This window comes from Squalius cephalus (genome assembly GCF_949319135.1).
Source record: "Squalius cephalus genome assembly, chromosome: 10".
Lineage (NCBI taxonomy): Eukaryota > Metazoa > Chordata > Actinopteri > Cypriniformes > Leuciscidae > Squalius > Squalius cephalus.
This window is the reverse complement of record NC_137131.1, coordinates 32,084,864-32,103,467: the sequence shown is the minus strand read 5'-3', so window position 1 is coordinate 32,103,467 and position 18,604 is coordinate 32,084,864. Positions and strand designations below refer to the sequence as shown.

The window sequence follows — 18,604 nt, the reverse complement described above, 5'->3', positions numbered from 1 at the left end:
CTCCCGGTAGGCGCGTCCTCGCGCCATAGATAGACCAACAAGTAGGGTGGGAGGGTGGGCGCCCTGGAGGCTGACAAGGGCGTGGCTTGGCAGGACAGGGAGCCTCCAGGGCGGAGCTGGCAGTTCAGGTGACCAGGGCGAAGACGGCCTCTCAGGCGGCCACGGCGGAGACGACCCCTCGGGCGGCCACGGCGGAGACGACCTCTCGGGCGGCCGTGGCGGAGCAGGCTGAGCAGGTGGCCACGGCGGAGAGGACCCTTCGGGCGGCCATGGCGGAGAGGACCCTTCGGGCGGCCATGGCGGAGAGGACCCTTTGGGCGGCCATGGCGGAGAGGACCCTTCGGGCGGCCATGGCGGAGAGGACCCTTCGGGTGGCCACGGCAGTGCGGACCCTTCGGGTGGCCGTGGCGGTGCGGACCCTTCGGGTGGCCGTGGTCCCTCGAGTGGCCAGGATGGAGGCATATGCCCCCCCCCCCCCCCCCCCCCCCAAAAAAAAATACTTGGGGAAAGTCCCAGGTACAGGAGAAGGATGGCTAACAACAGTCTCTGATTGGGCTGATAGGGACCGTGATGAGGGCTCGGTGCTGGGCGGCAGGACCAGCGGTGAAGGCTTTGAGCTGGGCAGGACCAGCGGTGAAGGCTTTGTGCTGGGCAGGACCAGCGGTGAAGGCTTTGTGCTGGGCAGGACCAGCGGTGAAGGCTTTGTGCTGGGCAGGACCAGCGGTGAAGGCTTTGTGCTGGGCAGGACCAGCGGAGAAGAAGGCTCTGTGCTGGACGGGACCAGCGGAGAAGAAGGCTCTGTGCTGGACGGGACCAGCGGTGAAGGCTCTGTGCTGGACGGGACCAGCGGTGAAGAAGGCTCTATGCTGGACGGGACCAGCGGTGAAGAAGGCTCTGTGCTGGACGGGACCAGCGGAGAAGAAGGCTCTGTGCTGGACGGGACCAGCGGAGAAGAAGGCTCTGTGCTGGACGGGACCAGCGGAGAAGAAGGCTCTGTGCTGGACGGGACCAGCGGAGAAGAAGGCTCTGGCTCGACGCTCACAGACTCTAGCGGGCAGGCGACTGGCTCTGGCTCTGGCGGGCAGGCGAGGCAGACGTGGAGAAGCTCAGGAAGCGTGAAGGCGGCCATCCTGGGAACCAGAAATAGGCGCGGCCGCCTTCTTGGCTGGAAACACTCCAAGGCTGCTGCTAGGTCCATGTTCGTCGGTAATTTTTTGGTCGGTTCTTCTGTTACGGGTGTGGTGCAGGTAGAAGGAGACTCAAAGTCCAAAGGCTTCAATACAAACAATTTACTTCAAACTTACTCACAGATACAGACAGGCAGGATGAACAGGCAGGAAAACGCACACTAAACATCGTACTGACAAAGTAGAACCGACACAGAACAAGGCAACACTCAGGGCTTAAATACATGGGCGAAATGATCAGGGAAACAAGACACAGCTGACAATACTAACGAGGAACCAGGTGTGACAGATGAACTAAATGACAGTTACCGTGGAAACCAAGGAGTGGCAGGAAAACAGAACAAAGGAAGACATGTGATCAGTGAAAACAATACTCAGACAGAACAGAACTGTGACAGTATTGTTAGCTATTGCCACAAATATGGCCATGCTACTTGTGACTGGTTTTGTGATCCAGGGTCACATATGCTTCCATACGTTAGATCATATAAAAGGAAAATACACTTTTTAGTGCTTTCATCATTATATTAATCTATATCCTGCACACATCACCCTTTTCCTCATCTATCCTTTTCCAACATTTTGAGTTTTTGACTGAATACCTGATAACACATTTAAGTGAAATCTTGTTTTTGTTTCCTTATCATTACTACACAGAGAAATACAACCAAGAGTGATCCTGGATTCGGCTGGAAACAGATGAGGAAGGATGTAGCCAAACTGACCTTTGATCTTTACAAAAACCATCCAAAGGATTTTATTGGCTGCTTAAATGTACAGGCAACCTTGTATGGAATGTACTCTGTTTCATATGATTTGCAGTGCTATAAGGCAAAAAGGATGCTAAGGTAAGTTTGTGTGTGCATGCGTGTCCATGCGTTGACATAGGAATCATCCAGTTTGAGATAGGAAGTGAAAGAAATAATGTAACAATTGAAGTCGACAAAGGCCATTTTTATTACTTTTTGTCTTGTTTTCTCAAAATCACAGGCAAAATAAGTCAAGTCATTTACAAGTCTAATTTTCTTACGATATCAACAACAACAAAAAAATGCTTTGAGATCAATAAATATTATATTAATGACTGTGACCTAGTAGTTAGAACTGCAAAAGATGGCACACAAACTTGTGAAATTTAATTAAATGTAACCTAAAATAAATTTAACCAAACTAAGGGAAGAATTTATAAACTTAGTGATTTCATTTTTAGGGCCCAAGCCCTGAAAGGGCGAAGGCTCTATTGTTTCCGGTAGGATTATTAGGGCCCAAGCCCTGAAAGGGCGAAGGCCCTATTGTTTTCGTAAGGATTATTAGGGCCCAAGCCCTGAAAGGGCGAAGGCCCTATTGTTTTTGTAAGGATTATTTATTATTAGGGCCCAAGCCCTGAAAGGGCGAAGGCCCTATTGTTTTCGGTAGGATTATTAGGGCCCAAGCCCTGAAAGGGCGAAGGCCCTATTGTTTTCGTTAGGATTATTATTATTATTATTATTATTATTATTGTTGTTCTTCAAGGGTTCGGGGGCTTTTGGGGCCCTTAACCCTTTCACACGTATGATCACACTGGTGTGATCAGTCTAGGCTGGTCCCTGGAGCGTACGATCACACCGGTGTGATTAGAACGGTCAGTGCATCACGTGATCAACTGCTAAATTCAAATGTGCTTTCGCGCGTTGTTTTCAACCACATAATGTTTATTTTAGGTTTCAGACATATAAATCCACATAAGTACTAAAAAAACAATACATTTAGAGTTTGTAAAATACACACTTATGTCTATGGAAGAGGCAATAATAATAATTTCCATTATAATTACGTTTTATTCAGATACACATTGTGTAAGTAACTTTAAAGTTTACTCTATTCTTCTCCCAGTTCACCAGCCACTTACTTTTATGTATTTCAGGAGAAGTGGATGAATTCACGTGTTGTAAATAAATCCAACAGATCCGATTCTCTGAACTGCGTCTGCGGCACAAACTAACATGGCGGCGCCCATCGCGCATACAGCTCAACTAACGCGATCGTTATAAAGGTGTTTAAACAACAAAATACTTCCACTTGCATATATTTGACAATCGGAATATCAGATATTTCATCCAATAGCTAACAAATTTGTGAATATTTTGAATTAAAAAGTAAAACTGACATAAAAGCAGATCATCATTCATTCAGCGCTGTTGTTGCTGCGGTATGTCACGTGACAAGCAATGACTCGTCACCATGGAAACCATAAAGTGACAAGTTCTAAATAACACCTTGAAAAACTCACGCTGGGGGGTCAGCCAGAATATTTTAAACTTACGTGTGAAAGGGTTAACGTGCTCAAAAACTCATGAAACTTTGCACACAGGTCAGAAGCTGCGGCCATTAGGGCCGGGCTGAAGATGGTACCTGGGCGTGGCAGGGGGGCTCGACAGCGCCCCCTTGAATGGGGTCCGAAAACTTGGTCCATAGATCAAACTAGCTTGCATGAATTAATATGAAACTCGGTACACATATAGATCTCATCGGGCCGAACAACTTTTGCACTCTTAAGTTATACGCCAGCCCAACAGGAAGTCAGCTATTATGGTTTGTTTGGAGAACGCTTGCTGTGGAATTTGAAACACTCCTCCTAGAGAATTAATTCAATCCCTATCAAACTCGGTGTGCATGAAGTCAAGACATTGAACATGCTAAATTGCGGACGGATTTTTGATATCTCGAACGGTTTGGATGTGGCGAGGAAACGAATTTATGGCGAGAAAAGAGAAACACAAAGTGTTATAACTTCTGCATACCTTAACCGATCTTGATGAAACTTCAGCAGTGTGTTCGTGGTAAGAGGCCAATCAGATGGATGTAACTATTGTGAGTTAAAGTTATAGCGCCACCAACTGGCTGCAGGAAGTGTGTCACTTTCAAAATGCTTTTGACAAAAGTGGTGGTGGTGGGGGGGGGGGGTTAGTTTTACCAACAGTTACAAAAATCAATATGTATATTGGTCTCATCGAGCCGGACAACTGTCTAATTTACAGTCATTAGCTCTGACCAACAGGAAGTCAGATATTTCGGTTTGAATGTGGATTTCTTTGCAAAATCAGCCTCTGAATTTTTACCCACACCTCTTAAGTGGTTTATTTTATTCCCACCAAACTTTTTCAACATGATGAAAATACATTAAAGATGCTAAATTGTGAACGGATAATACATCTCAAACGGTTTTGCTATGGCGAGGGATTAAAGTAATGTCAAAAATGGAAACACTAAAAGCCTCATATCTTCTAAAAATGTAATTATACACCATTTATTTCTATATAAAATTATACAAATATCAGAACTAAACCCATTTTATTCTTTTTTTTTTTAAATTTAATAATTGTTTAAGTTTAAAAACAGCCAGAATATTTTTTTAGTCCAAAAAATAAATAAATCATGTCATTCATAGTGCTATACTGCCCTCTTGTGTTCAAAATCAGGTAGGCCTATTGTATCTATATAAAAATATACTAGGTATGTGATGGTGAGAATATTTTACCACCGGTTAATCAACGGGGTTAATCAACATTAATCAATGTTGTGGAATATTTTGAGTGTATCATAAAATAAGAATAAGGTAAGACAAGTAATATTTTCTGGGTTTTATATATATATATATATATATATATATATATATATATATATATATATATATATATATAGCTGCGAGCAGCGATGAAGGGCCAAAGCCGGCGGCACCGCCACCCCGGTGACTTTAGGTAACTAAAGGCACCGGGGTTGCGGTGCCACCGGCTTGGGCCCGTAACCGCTGCTCGCAGCTATATTTAGGGCCCAAGCCCTGAAAGGGCGAAGGCCCTATTGTTTCCGGTAGGATTATTTATTATTATTATTAGGGCCCAAGCCCTGAAAGGGCGAAGGCCCTATTGTTTTCGGTAGGATTATTTATTATTATTATTATTAGGGCCCAAGCCCTGAAAGGGCGAAGGCCCTATTGTTTTCGGTAGGATTATTGTTTATTATTTTTTTTTATTTTTATTTTTTCTACTTCTTGGGCACTTTTGGGGCCCTTAACATTCTCAAAAACTCTTGAAATTTTGCACACACGTCAGAACCTGCGGCCATCAGGGCCGGACTGAAGCTGGTACCCGGGCGTGGCACGGGGGCTCGACAGCGCCCCCTGGAATGGTGTCTGAAAAATTGGTCCATAAATCAAACACGCTTGCATGTAATAATATGAAACTCAGTCCACATATAGATCTCATCGGGCCGAACAACTTTCGTGCTCTAAGTTTTACACCAGCCCAAAAGGAAGTCGGTTATTATACGTTGTTTGGAAAACGCATACAATGGAATGTGAAATACTCCTCCTAGGGAATTCATCCGATCGCCACCAAACTAGGTGTGAATGAAGTCAAGACATTGAGGATGCTAAATTGCGGACGGATTTTTGATATCTCGAACGGTTTGGCCGTGGCGAGGAAACAAATTTATGGAGAATAATGGGACACAGGAAGTGTGTTATAACTTCTGCATACATTGACTGATCTTGATGAAACTTCAGCAGTGTATTCGTTGTAAGAGGCCGATCACATGGATGTGACCTTTGTGAGTCAAAGTTATAGCGCCACCAACTGGCAGCAGGAAGTTTGTCATTTTCAAAATGCTTTGAAATCACCCTCTTATTTTTACCCGATTTGCTTCAAACTTTATGTGTATAATGTAAATACATGGCAGATGTAGACTTGTGAAAGGATTATTTATATCTTAGATACTGTTGCCGCGGCAACGCATCAAACTTTAATATTCTTTTCGGATGCTTTTGAGACTCTTCGCATGCTTGACATTGGATGAAACTCGACAGACACATAACACTTATTAGCCAGTAGACATGTGAAAAGTTTCAGAAATGGGCGTGGCAGGGGGGTTCAACAGCGCCACCTTGAACAGGGTCTGAAAACTTGGTCCATATATCAAACACGCTTGCATGAATTAATATGAAACTCGGTACACATATAGATCTCATCAGGCCGAACAACTTTCCCTCTGTCAAGTTTCACGCCAGCCCAACAGGAAGTCGGCTATTATGGGATGTTTGGAAAACGCTTGCTGTGGAATGTGAAGTACTCCTCCTAGAGAATTCATCCCATCCCCACCAAACTCGGTGTGCATGAAGTCAAGACATTGAGGATGCTAAATTGTGGACGGATTTTTGATATCTCGAACGGTTTGGCCGTGGCGAGGAAACGAATTTATGGCGAGAAAAGAGAAACACGAAGTGGAATAACTTCTGCATACATTAACTGATCTTGATGAAACTTCAGCAGTGTGTTCGTGGTAAGAGGCCGATCAGATGGATGTAACTATTGTGAGTCAAAGTTATAGCGCCACCAACTGGCAGCAGGAAGTGTGTCACTTTCAAAATGTTTTTGACAAAAGTGGGGGGGTTAGTTTTACCAACAGTTAAAAAAAATCACAATATATGTTGGTCTCACCGAGCCGGACAACTTTCTAATTTACAGTTATTAGCTCAGAGCAAAAGGAAGTCAGATATTTTGGTATGAATGTGGATTTTTTGGATATTTCAGACTCTGAGTATTTAGCTACTCTTCCTAACTGGTTTATTTTATTCACACCAAACTTTTTCAACATGATGAAAACACATTAAAGATGCTAAATTGTGAACGGATATTAAACATCTCAAACGGTTTTTCTATAGTGAGGGACTAAAGTAATGTACAAAAAGGAAACTAAAAGCCTCATCTTCTAAAAATGTAATTAAACACCATTTATTTCTATATAAAAGTATAAAAATATCACAACTAAACCCATTTTATTCTTTTTTTTCAATCTAATAAATATTTATAAGTTTAAAAATAGTAATTGTACTATTTAGTCCCATAAAAGTCAAGTCATACATAGGGCTATACTGCCCTCTTGTGTTCAAAATCAGGTAGGCCTATTGTATCTACATAAAAATATACTAGTGACGGTGAGAATATTTTACCACCGGTTAATCGACGTGTGACACCGCTGGGGGCTTTTGAATCGCCAACATAAAAACGAAAGTAAAATATGTTCGTCCGCACTGACATTGATAGTGGTTGAGCGAGCGTTTCAAATTAATTCCTATGGAAGTAGGAATTAACTGAAAAACGTTCACTCTGTTCTGCTCGTTCCTCGCCGTGGATGCGCACCGTTATGAATGCCCGTGCAGCCATGAGCATTTTAGTTTCATTTTAAAATTAGCGCCTTTCGGGGGTGGATTGCTTGAAATTATTTTACAAAAGCACAATGTTGTGTTTTATTGCGACTGTACACAAATATAAGTTAACACTTTGCAGTTTGAATGTTGTCCTGTATAATGACGGAGTATGTTTTTATGTGTCCACTGTTCCATCGCGCCCACGCCACACACACACACGCACACACACACACACACACACACACACACACACGGTTTACTATCTTTGTGGGGACTCTCCATAGACTTAATGGTTTTTATACTTTACAAACTGTATATTCTATCTCTTCACACTAACCCTACCCCTAAACCTACCCATCACAGAAAACTTTCTGCATTTTTACATTTCCCAAAAAACTCATTCTGTATGATTTATAAGCTTGTTTACCCATGGGGACCTCTATTTAGGTCCCCACTGTGACACGAGTCCCCATGAGTCTGTGTGCATTCAGGTTGAAGTCCCCACCGGGATAGAAAAACATGAACACACATATACACACACACACACACACACACACACACACACACACACACATTCCAGCATTGCAATCTTGACATCGCAGCCTGATCATTATAGCCTTAATAAAATATAATAATAAAATAGTCAACCTAACATATAAAAATTACACTGCTCTAAATAGTCAGTAGTACAATTCGTACATTCACAGTAAGCACCGCTCCACTGTGATGTTTCCAAGCACATTTTTGCGCATGTGAAGAGGATGATTTTTTCCATCAATATTGGAACACGAGTGAAGAACAAAGCCTATAATAAAGAATAGTTTAGCATCCAAATACATGGCAAATGTTGAAACATTTTGATTCTAATGAGAGGGTTACGTGAACCCAACACTGCTTACTTTCATTTTTATTTTTACATTAAATTTAAAGGATTTGGTGTGGAATATTTTGAGTGTATCGTAAAATCAGAATAAGGTAAGTCAAGTAATATTTTCTGTCTTTTATATATTTATATATGTGTATATATATATATATATATATATATATATATATATATATATATATATATATATATATATATATATATATATAAATATAGCTGGCCACCCCTTTAGGTAAAGGCACCGGGGTTGCGGTGCCACCGGCTTGGGCCCGTAATCGCTGCTCGCAGCTATATTTATTAGGGCCCAAGCCCTGAAAGGGCGAAGGCCCTATTGTTTTCGGTAGGATTATTTATTATTATTATTAGGGCCCGAGCACCGATGGTGTGAGGACCCTCTTGGAATAGCTTTGTTTATTATTATTATTATTATTATTATTATTATTATTATTCTTCTCCGCATTGAATTGCATTTTTGAGGGCCTAAACATGCGCGAAAACTCACGAAACTTTGCACACGCGTCAGAACTGGCGAAAATTTACATCTGATATAGGTTTCAGAATTGGACGGGGCAAAATGGCTCGATAGCGCCACCTATAAAAGTTCAACGGAGTGCGCCTCCCGCAACGTTCAACGTACGTGCACGAAATTCGGTACATACGTGTAATGACCTAATACCTACAAAAAAGTCTCTTGGAGCATAGCCCTAAACACAACAGGAAGTCAGCCATTTTGAACTTCCTCTCAGATTTTTGTGCAGTTTTTGCCATTTTCAGGCCTCGTACTTTAACAAACTCCTCCTACAGTTTTAATCTGATCATCTTCAAATTTGGTGAGTGTAATCTTAAGGCCTTTGCGACGTTAAATTGCGAAGATCTTGAGTTTTCGTCGAAGGGCGGGTCCTCGGCGGCCTTACAAATTTCGATGTTTCGCCATGAAACAGGAAGTTGCTGTAACTCAGGCATGGAATGTCCAATCTGCCCCAAACTTCACACGTTTGATAAGAGTTCTGTCCTGAACACATGGCCATGCTCATATTCAGTTATAGTCATAGCGCCACCTGCTGGCAACAGGAAGTGACATGTTTAACACTGTTATGGACTCCTAATAACATATAAAAAAGTGCCAGCAAGTGCTAAACATGCTAACAACATACTAGAAGCATGCTAAAACATGCTAGCAAACTCTTAGCTAATTGCTAAAGCATGCTATTATTGCAATTAAATAGGAATTTGCTGTAACTCAGGCATGGAATGTCCAATCTGCCCCAAACTTCACACTTTTGATAAGCGTTCTGTCCTGAACACATCTACATGATAATATTCAGTTATAGTAATAGCGCCACCTACTGGCAACAGGAAGTGTCATGTTTAACACGTTGATGCCATTCTAGCAACATGTTAAAAATGCCATTGAGGTCTAAACATGCTAGAAACATGTTAAAACATGCTAGCTAATGTTAAAACATGCTAGCAATACTTAGCTAAGTGGTAAAGCATGCTAATTCAATGAAACAGGATGTTGTTGTTACTCAAGAAGGCAATGTCCAATATGCGCCAAACTTCACACTTTTAATAAACGTTCTGTCCTGAACACATGACCATGCTCATATTCAGTTACAGTCATAGTGCCACCTGCTGGCAACAGGAAGTGACATGTTAAACACTGTTGTGGACATATAAAAACATATAAAAAAAGTGCCAGCAAGTGCTAAACATGCTAACAACATACAAGAAACATGCTAAAACATGCTAGCAAACACTTAGCTAAGTGCTAAAGCATGCTATTGCTGCAATTAAATAGGAATTTGCTGTAACACAGGCATGGAATGTCCAATCTGCCCCAAACTTCACACGTTTGATAAGAGTCATGGCCTGAACACATCTACATGAGAATATTCAGTTATAGTAATAGCGCCACCTGCTGTCAACAGGAAGTGACATGTTTAACACTGTTGTGGTCTCCTAATAACATATATAAAAGAGCCAGCAAGTGCTAAACAGGTTAGCAACATACTAGAAACATGCTAGCAAACACTTAGCTAAGTGATAAAGCATGCTATTACTGCAATTAAATAGGAATTTGCTGTAACTCAGGCATGGAACGTCCAATCTGCCCCAAACTTCACATGTTTGATAAGAATCATGGCCTGAACGCATGCCTATGCTCAAATTCAGTTATAGTAATAGCGCCACCTACTGGCAACAGGAAGTGACATGTTTAACACGTTGATGCCGTTCTAGCAACATGTTAAAAATGCCATTGAGTTCTAAACATGCTAGAAACATATTAAAACATGCTAGCAATACTTAGCTAAGTGCTAAAGCATGCTAATTCAATGAAACAGGACTTTGTTGTTACTCAAGAAGGCAATGTACAATCTACCCCAAACGTCACACGTTTGATAAGAGTTATCTCTTGAACACATGTCCATGCTCATATTTAGTTATAGTCATAGCGCCACCTGCTGGCAACAGGAAGTGACGTTTAACACTGTTCTTGACTCCTAATAACATATAAAAAAATGCCAGTAGGTGCTAAACATCCTACCAACATACTAGAGACATGCTAAAACATAATAGCAAACACTTAGCTAAGTGCTAAAGAATGATATTACTGCAATTAAATATGAATTTGCTGTAACTCAGGCATGGAATGTCCAATCTGCCCCAAACTTCACACTTTTGATAAGCGTTCTGTCCTGAACACATGACCATGCTTATATTCAGTTACAGTCATAGCGCCACCTGCTGGCAACAGGAAGTGACATGTTTAACACTGTTGTGGACTCCTAATAACATATAAAAAAGTGCCAGCAAGTGTTAAACATGCTAACAACATACTAGAAACATGCTAAAACATGCTAGCAAACTCTTAGCCAAGTGCTAAAGCATGCTATTATTGCAATTAAATAGGAATTTGCTGTAACTCAGGCATGGAATGTCCAATCTGCCCCAAACTTCACACTTTTGATAAGAGTCATGGCCTGAACACATCTACATGAGAATGTTCAGTTATAGTAATAGCGCCACCAACTGGCAACAGGAAGTGACATGTTTAACACGTTGATGCCGTTCTAGCAACATGTTAAAACATGCTAACAATGCTTAGCTAAGTTCTAAAGAATGCTAATTCAATGAAACATGACTTTGTTGTTACTCAAGAAGGCAATGTCCAATTTGCACCAAACTTCACATGTTTGATAATAGTCCAGGCAAAGTAACTAATTTTGGAGCCAAAAATAGAATAAATTGTAAAAGAATTTTTTTCAGCATAGATAATTTCTATGAGGTGTCCAGAACAACATACTAAAAGTCCTAAGAAATCCTAGTTGAGGAAATATGTTAAATTCTCATCAATCCGAGATGTGTGCCAATAAGGCCAGGTAACAATACACCCCAATGGGGCTATTTTTTTCCTTTACTCCTATCAAAATGAAACTTTACACAATGAAAGTACCCATGAAAAGTAAAAAATTTTGTATTACAAGTTTCTTTGAAAATGAATTTAAATATGTAAATGAGCTATACACTAATCGAATATAGGCTAAATATACCCACATATAGGCTTAATTTTTTCCTTTACTCCTACCACAAAAAAAAAAACTTTACACAATGAAAGTCTACAAGAAAAGTAAACCATTTTGTATTTGAAGTTTCTTTGAAAATGAATTTGAATATGCAAATGAGCAATATACTAATTGAATATGTCCAGAATACACCCTAATGGACTTATTTTTTCCTTTACTCCTATCACAATCAAACCTCACACAGTGAAAGTATACATGAAAAGTAACATTTTTGTTTTACAAGTTTCTTTGAAAAATCTATTTTAAATATGCAAATGAGCTCAACACTAGGCCTAATTGACTTACTGTATGGCCAAGATACCATAAAGTCACAAGTAGAAAAAACAGGGGCCAAATAACTAACACATTCATGTCCATTCAGTAAATTAACCTATGCATAAACACGATAAATTTAAAGGATTAGTTCACCCCAAAATGAAAACAATAAGTCATTTTAAAAAAAATGTTTTAACTTCAATAGTTCGGATTGAGCTGATCAACAAACGGACAGGGAACTACGTTATCACGTTGAAAGGTCAAGCCGGCGCCGGCAGAAGTACCGCCCCACTGTTTACAATGCGACCGTACGTAAGGAGGATAGTTCCAATAGTATTGTTTGCTATTATATATATAGTAATAGTATTCAGTGAATATGAATATGAATAGTATATGAATAACATTCTGATGAATAAGAATAGTAGTTCAAATAGTATTGACGGCGCCGGCGTGACCTTTCAACGTGATGACGTAGTTCCCTGTCCGTTTGTTGATCAGCTCAATCTGAACTTTTGAAGTTAAAAAGTCTATACATTTATTTATTTATTTTTTTAAATGACCTATCGTTTCGCTGGATAACAACCTCTTCTTCAGCTGTGATCGCGTACAGCCCGTTTAAACACTTCAAAGACTTTTGAAACTGCATTGATTTGGACTTAAAATCGATGGTAACCAATAAAGTCCATTGTTAGACGAAAAATCCAGAAATGTTTTCCTCAAAAACATAATTTCTCTCCCACTGAGGAAAGAAAGACATGGATATCTTGGATGGCATTGGGGTGAGTAAATTATTAGGAAATTTTCATTTTGGGGTGAACTAATCCTTTAAAGTCACTTGCCACACTTACCTGGGTCACTTGCCACAAAAAAGACTTATATTGACCTTAAAGGTAGGGTAGGTAGGATTTAAAAAAAAAAAAAAATTCCAAATTTGTTTAAACTGTCTTTATATACCAATACATAATTAAAATGCAAGTAATCTGAAAAAGAGAGTATAAAAATCGAGTGTCTTTAGACCTCTCATGACTGTTGTAAACACAGCTCATTATTTCCATTCACTCCACCCCCTCCCTTCTGAGCTTCTTCCAAAGCCACACCCCCAAAACACATGAACGCGCGACGCCAAACGCTCAGGCTCAGCTGGAAGACGCATTTATTTACCTTAGACGAGTAGAGAGGAAGGAGCGCAGTGCATGCAGTGACATCATGTCAGAATCACATGTAATAAAATACCTAACTTTATCACTATGAATATAAACAAATAAGATGGCTTTTAGTAGCCTACTCACTATCAAGCTAGCATATCGATACTGGATACTGGTTGATACAAATCAACAACAACTAACTTACATCACCACAGTTTTATAATGTCTTGTTTACAGATAAACAGAGTAACATACACTCAAACAACTCCTTCTCACAACTGTATTGCAGACACAAAATAATATAACACACACACACACAACACAGTGTGTACGACACACAAGGCATCACTTTTCATCCCCTTTAGGTCCCTCAGTTCTCGCCATCGCTGGAAAGCCACGCCAATATTTACTCTCGTTTGATTTCTTTGTTTATCCAAATGCTTTTTGTTCATTGCCTTTTCTAGTACTGTCTTTCTTTTTTTGCCTGGTTTGCCTTCGCTGACTGCATATGCAGGTGCTTTGAATTTTGAATGCTCTTTCTTTCCGCGCCTCTCTTCACTCCTCAAATCAAACGGTGTCGGGTGCACGCATATGGGCAAATCTTGTAACAGGGGTGGTTGCCATGGTTGCGAGAGAGTGACAGTCGCCCAAACCAATCAATTGTTTCGTCCCGGATGGAAATAATGAGCTGTGTTTATTGCAGATTAAAAGGTCTACAGTCACTCGATTTGTATACTCTCTTTTTCAGAACACTTACATTTTAATTATGTATTGGTATATAAAGACAGTTTAAACAAATTTGAAAAAAAGTTTTTTAGAAAATCCTACCTACCCTACCTTTAAGAATTAATTGCACAATCTTGCCTCCAGTTGCTTTCTAAATTCTTTTTTTTTCTTTTGGCAAACAAGCCTTACCTAATGACATTCCCACACAGATAACATAAGAAGAAAGTTAGAATAGCCATTTTAGTCATTAGTAACATGGTGAGATTAAATTTTGGGCTGGTAGATTTACAAATGATTGGTATTGTTGGTAAGATTACAGGCTTCTGTCATTCTTACCAACTAAACGATTCACTCTCACACAGAAGACTGATAGACACACTTTCCAGACATTCCAGCTCTTTACAATAATTTTGCCAGACACCAAAACTGCTTCTCTGTTTGTAGTTAGCAAATATTTCAGACCAGGCAGGCCACACATCAGACTTCCACCATTTGTAAAGTAGCTTTGCAGTGTTATGAGAAGCTAGCAACAGCAATATCTACTTAGTTAAAGAAAAACTAAAAAAAACAAAAAAATAAATAAAAAACACCAGAAAGAACCCTCCCCTGTTGGTGCAAGCTTGTCGTGGTGGGGAGGCTTGTGTGCCTCCGTGACCCTGAAGACTATACCGGTGGGGGTTATACCACTGGCAGGCACTACCAAGCCAGGCAGTTTTCAGGTTAGAGGCCAGTCTATAAGCAGCATTGCCATCACCCATTGGCAGTAGGATGATTGGATGAATATTGGGCCGATGTATTTGTCATAATGGTGTTTCTGCCATCTGCCTATGCAAATTAGGACATATTCAATAAGTGTGGCACTCATGTGCATATTCTAATTCATTTCAAAAGAAACTTGTAATACAAAAAAAGTTACTTTTCATGTATATTTTTACTATGTAAAGTTTTATTGTGTTAGGAGTAAAGAAAAAAATTAAGCCTATTTGGGTGTATTTTGGGCATATTCGATTAGTCTATAGCTCATTTGCATAATACAATTCATTTTCAAAGAAACTTGTAATACAACAAATGTTACTTTTCATGTATACTTTTACTATGTAAAGTTTTATTGTGTTAAGAGTAAAGAAAAAAATTAAGCCTATTTGGGTGTATTTTGGGCATATTCGATTAGTCTATAGCTCATTTGCATAATAAAATTCATTTTCAAAGAAACTTGTAATACAAAAAATGTTACTTTTCATGGGTACTTTCATTGTGTAAAGTTTCATTTTGTTAGGAGTAAAGGAAAAAAATAGCCCCATTGGGGTGTATTGTTGCCTGGCCTTATTGGCACACATCTCGGATTGATGAGAATTTAACATATTTCCTCAACTAGGATTTCTTAGGACTTTTAGTATGTTGTTCTGGACACCTCATAGAAAAGATCTATGCTGAAAAAAATTCTTTTACAATTAGTCTGTCGTAAAACGCTATTTTGCCTGGACTATAAGAGTTCTGTCCTGAACACACATCCATGCTCATATTCAGTTATAGTCATAACGCCACCTACTGGCAACAGAAACTGACATGGTTAACACCGTAATGCAGTACTAACCACATAATTATTGTGTACTAAGCATGCTAGAAACAGACTGAACATGCTAGCAACACTTAGCTGAGTCATGAAGCATGCTATTATCACCATTATACAAAACATTTTGTAACTGACTTTGACATACTCTTACTATATATACCTCCTTAAATGTACATTTCCCAACCATGCTCTGCCTTCCTAAAGCCACCGAGTGTTGATGGCACGGGTGCGAGGGCCCTTTCATCGCTGCTTGCAGCTTTAATTTTATTCTAAATTTTAAAACAGTAAAGTAAAAAAAAAATTCAAGTCATACATAGGGCTATACTGCCCTCTTGTGTCCAAAAGGACATCAAAATAATATATAAAACTTTTTACCAGCTAGGCCAATAATGTATTTAAATATACATTTATTAGGTATGTGTCTGAGGATATTTTCCCACCGGTTAATCGACGTGTGTGACACGAGCGGGTGCTTTTGTATCGCTAATATAAAAGTGAAAGAAAAATACGGACGTCCGCACGGACATTTATAATGGTGCACACACAAATCACACACACGTTGGAAAGAATTATGCTTTTAAACAACACTAAACCGCCATTAGATGTCGCCAAGTGACCGTCTTAATGAGCGAGTCATTGATTCATTCGTTCAAATGATTCGTAATCCATAACATACAGATCCATAAACATGGATCCATAAACATCCAATCCATAAACATAAACAGATGTTTATGGATTGATCATTCAATCTTTGAGTCAACCAATTCGTTCAAAATGCTGAATCATTCAGTTATGAGAAAACACGTTCCTGTGAGATGCGTTCTTCTGTGATCTTTGTTTAACTATTTCCGCTGCTGAAACAGAACAAAAACAGTCAATATTGCATCTAAAATGTAAATGACTTCATTTTAACCCCCTGAGGTCGGCTATCGCGCCGGCGCGATAGGCTCGTTTTTTTCCGTATGAGTGCAAAAAAATAATAAAATAAAAATATTAATTTTTATCTTATATGCTTGTGTTGTACATCAATCTATCCTGTTAAGTGTGTATTATTTTTGTGTACACTCACAATAAAAACAAAGTGTTGTGCTTTTCGCCAAATAAAGAAAAATAAACGTGATGCGAGTTCTGCCTTCTATCTTTCAGTGTAGTCCATTCTGAAACGCGTCCGAAAATGAACAATAACTCAGCGAATACTCAGTCAAACAGGCTAACAGACATACAGGCATGAAGCTTGAATTCTCTTCTCTTAAATGAAGTAATTTATATAAAAAACAAATATTCTCATCTTGTGAAATCTGTATTAAAAGAGAGCGATTCCAGTCGACCTCATTACAACTGATTCAAATGTAATGTGACTCCGCCTACGGAGAGCGCGCGCTATTCAAACGCAAATGAATGAGGCAATCCGCGCAATCCTGTGAACGCCCCCATATCAGCTCGAGAAACACAAGTTTATTCAGATCATTACTTGTTTACACCGTCTCGCAGCGCTGTGAGGAATAACAATAATGAAAAAAGTACCTCAGAAGTGCGGGTATATCGAGGAGCGAGCTGAGGAATACTGTAAGTTTTTTTTTCTTCTCACGTGAATCGGGTTTCTGTTTTTGATGAATGAACGGCAGAGATGCGCGCTGTTTACCACAGCTCGCAAAAAGACAGTTTAAATTTAAATTGCGTTCCTGTGTGAATGAATGATGATGTTTTAGCAAACTGTATTGCCGTACTGAGTTGAGTAAAAATCGACAGAAATATGTTGAAATAAAATGTAGGCTATTTGTATAAGCAACGTTTTAAACTGAAAATTAACATTTATATGCCCTAATATTTCATAAAAACAACGTTACAGTCAGGCGTTTCTGTTTGTGTATGAATGTTTCGGTTTTAGCAAACTGTATTGCTACACTCAGTAAATATCGACTAAAATATGTTGAAATAAAATGTATTTGTATAAGCAACGTATTAAACTGCAAATTAACATTTATATTTCTTATAATAAAAATGAAAGACCTATATTACAGACATATGAAAGACAACATTTCGTTGATTAGTTTTGGATAGATTATACATTTTTAATGTAAAATATCTGCCACCTCAAATAAGCTTTCAAATAAGTTTGCCAATATTTGCTTATGTTAAATATAATATGTTTTGTCAAAAATAAAGTTATCAAATACTCAATCAAATCCTTAACTTTGAAATATGTATGATAAAATGTATACTTTAGTTTTTACAAAGAAAGATTACACTTGAATTGTTGTAATTGTAACCTTTTTAATAAAAAAATATATTTACAAGGTAGATGTAAACAAACTATTAAAAGGTAAATATAAGCCTTTTCTTTAAATAACTTTTATTGTGTTTTATTATTGACAAATTTGGGGAGAGGAAAAATATTCCAAAACTGAAAATACAGTATGAGAATTAACTGCACAATTACTAGACATGTTTTCCTTGGATATTATAGGCCAAATTGCAAGCCCAATATGTGGAAAAATAAAAAAGAATTGAGATGCTTCCAACTGTTGCTCTTGCATTCTTGTGGCTCAGTGACTCACCTGAATGAATGGCTAATTAAGTATGCAGGCCCCATTGTCTCCTCAGGTGTGAACTACTACATATACATGACCGTTGACGCCCACTCCGCATATGGCCTTTCCAAACAGAAAGTGCTTTGCAAAATTCAAATCAATGTATTGTGTTATGTGAATGATTAGGCAGTGTGATTTTCACTTCATTTTGAAGAAAAAACACTAGGCGATGACATCTTTTAGACAAAAGTCTTATTGGCACATATTTAGAATGTGTTTTGTGGCCTTATTTCAGAAACTTTAGTTTTTAGTTTTTTCAATAACCATGCATAAACATTATTCTCTCAAAAATGCAGACATGTACATTCTTGTTGCTCACATTTCATGGTAGCCCTGTTTGTGCTAAATAGTGTGTAATTTTTTTTTTGCCATTAATATGTTTATAAGCAACTGAAAAAAGCAAAAATGTCAGGGCATGTCAGAACATCTCAAGGACCCCAAAAACACCTTAGACCCCAGAGGGTTAACTGTTAATA

The 18,604-nt window shown here is 39.0% G+C and overlaps 1 protein-coding gene across 1 annotated transcript in view; it reads left to right on the top strand.

Annotated features, from left to right (window-relative positions):
• cidec (cell death inducing DFFA like effector c) overlaps positions 1 to 18,604 on the top strand; it is a 145,003-nt gene that overhangs the window by 68,867 nt on the left and 57,532 nt on the right. The window contains exon 6 of the mRNA XM_079883323.1: positions 1,845 to 2,035. Within this exon, the coding sequence (XP_079739449.1) occupies positions 1,845 to 2,035 (191 nt within the window). The remainder of the gene's footprint in view (positions 1 to 1,844; positions 2,036 to 18,604) is intronic.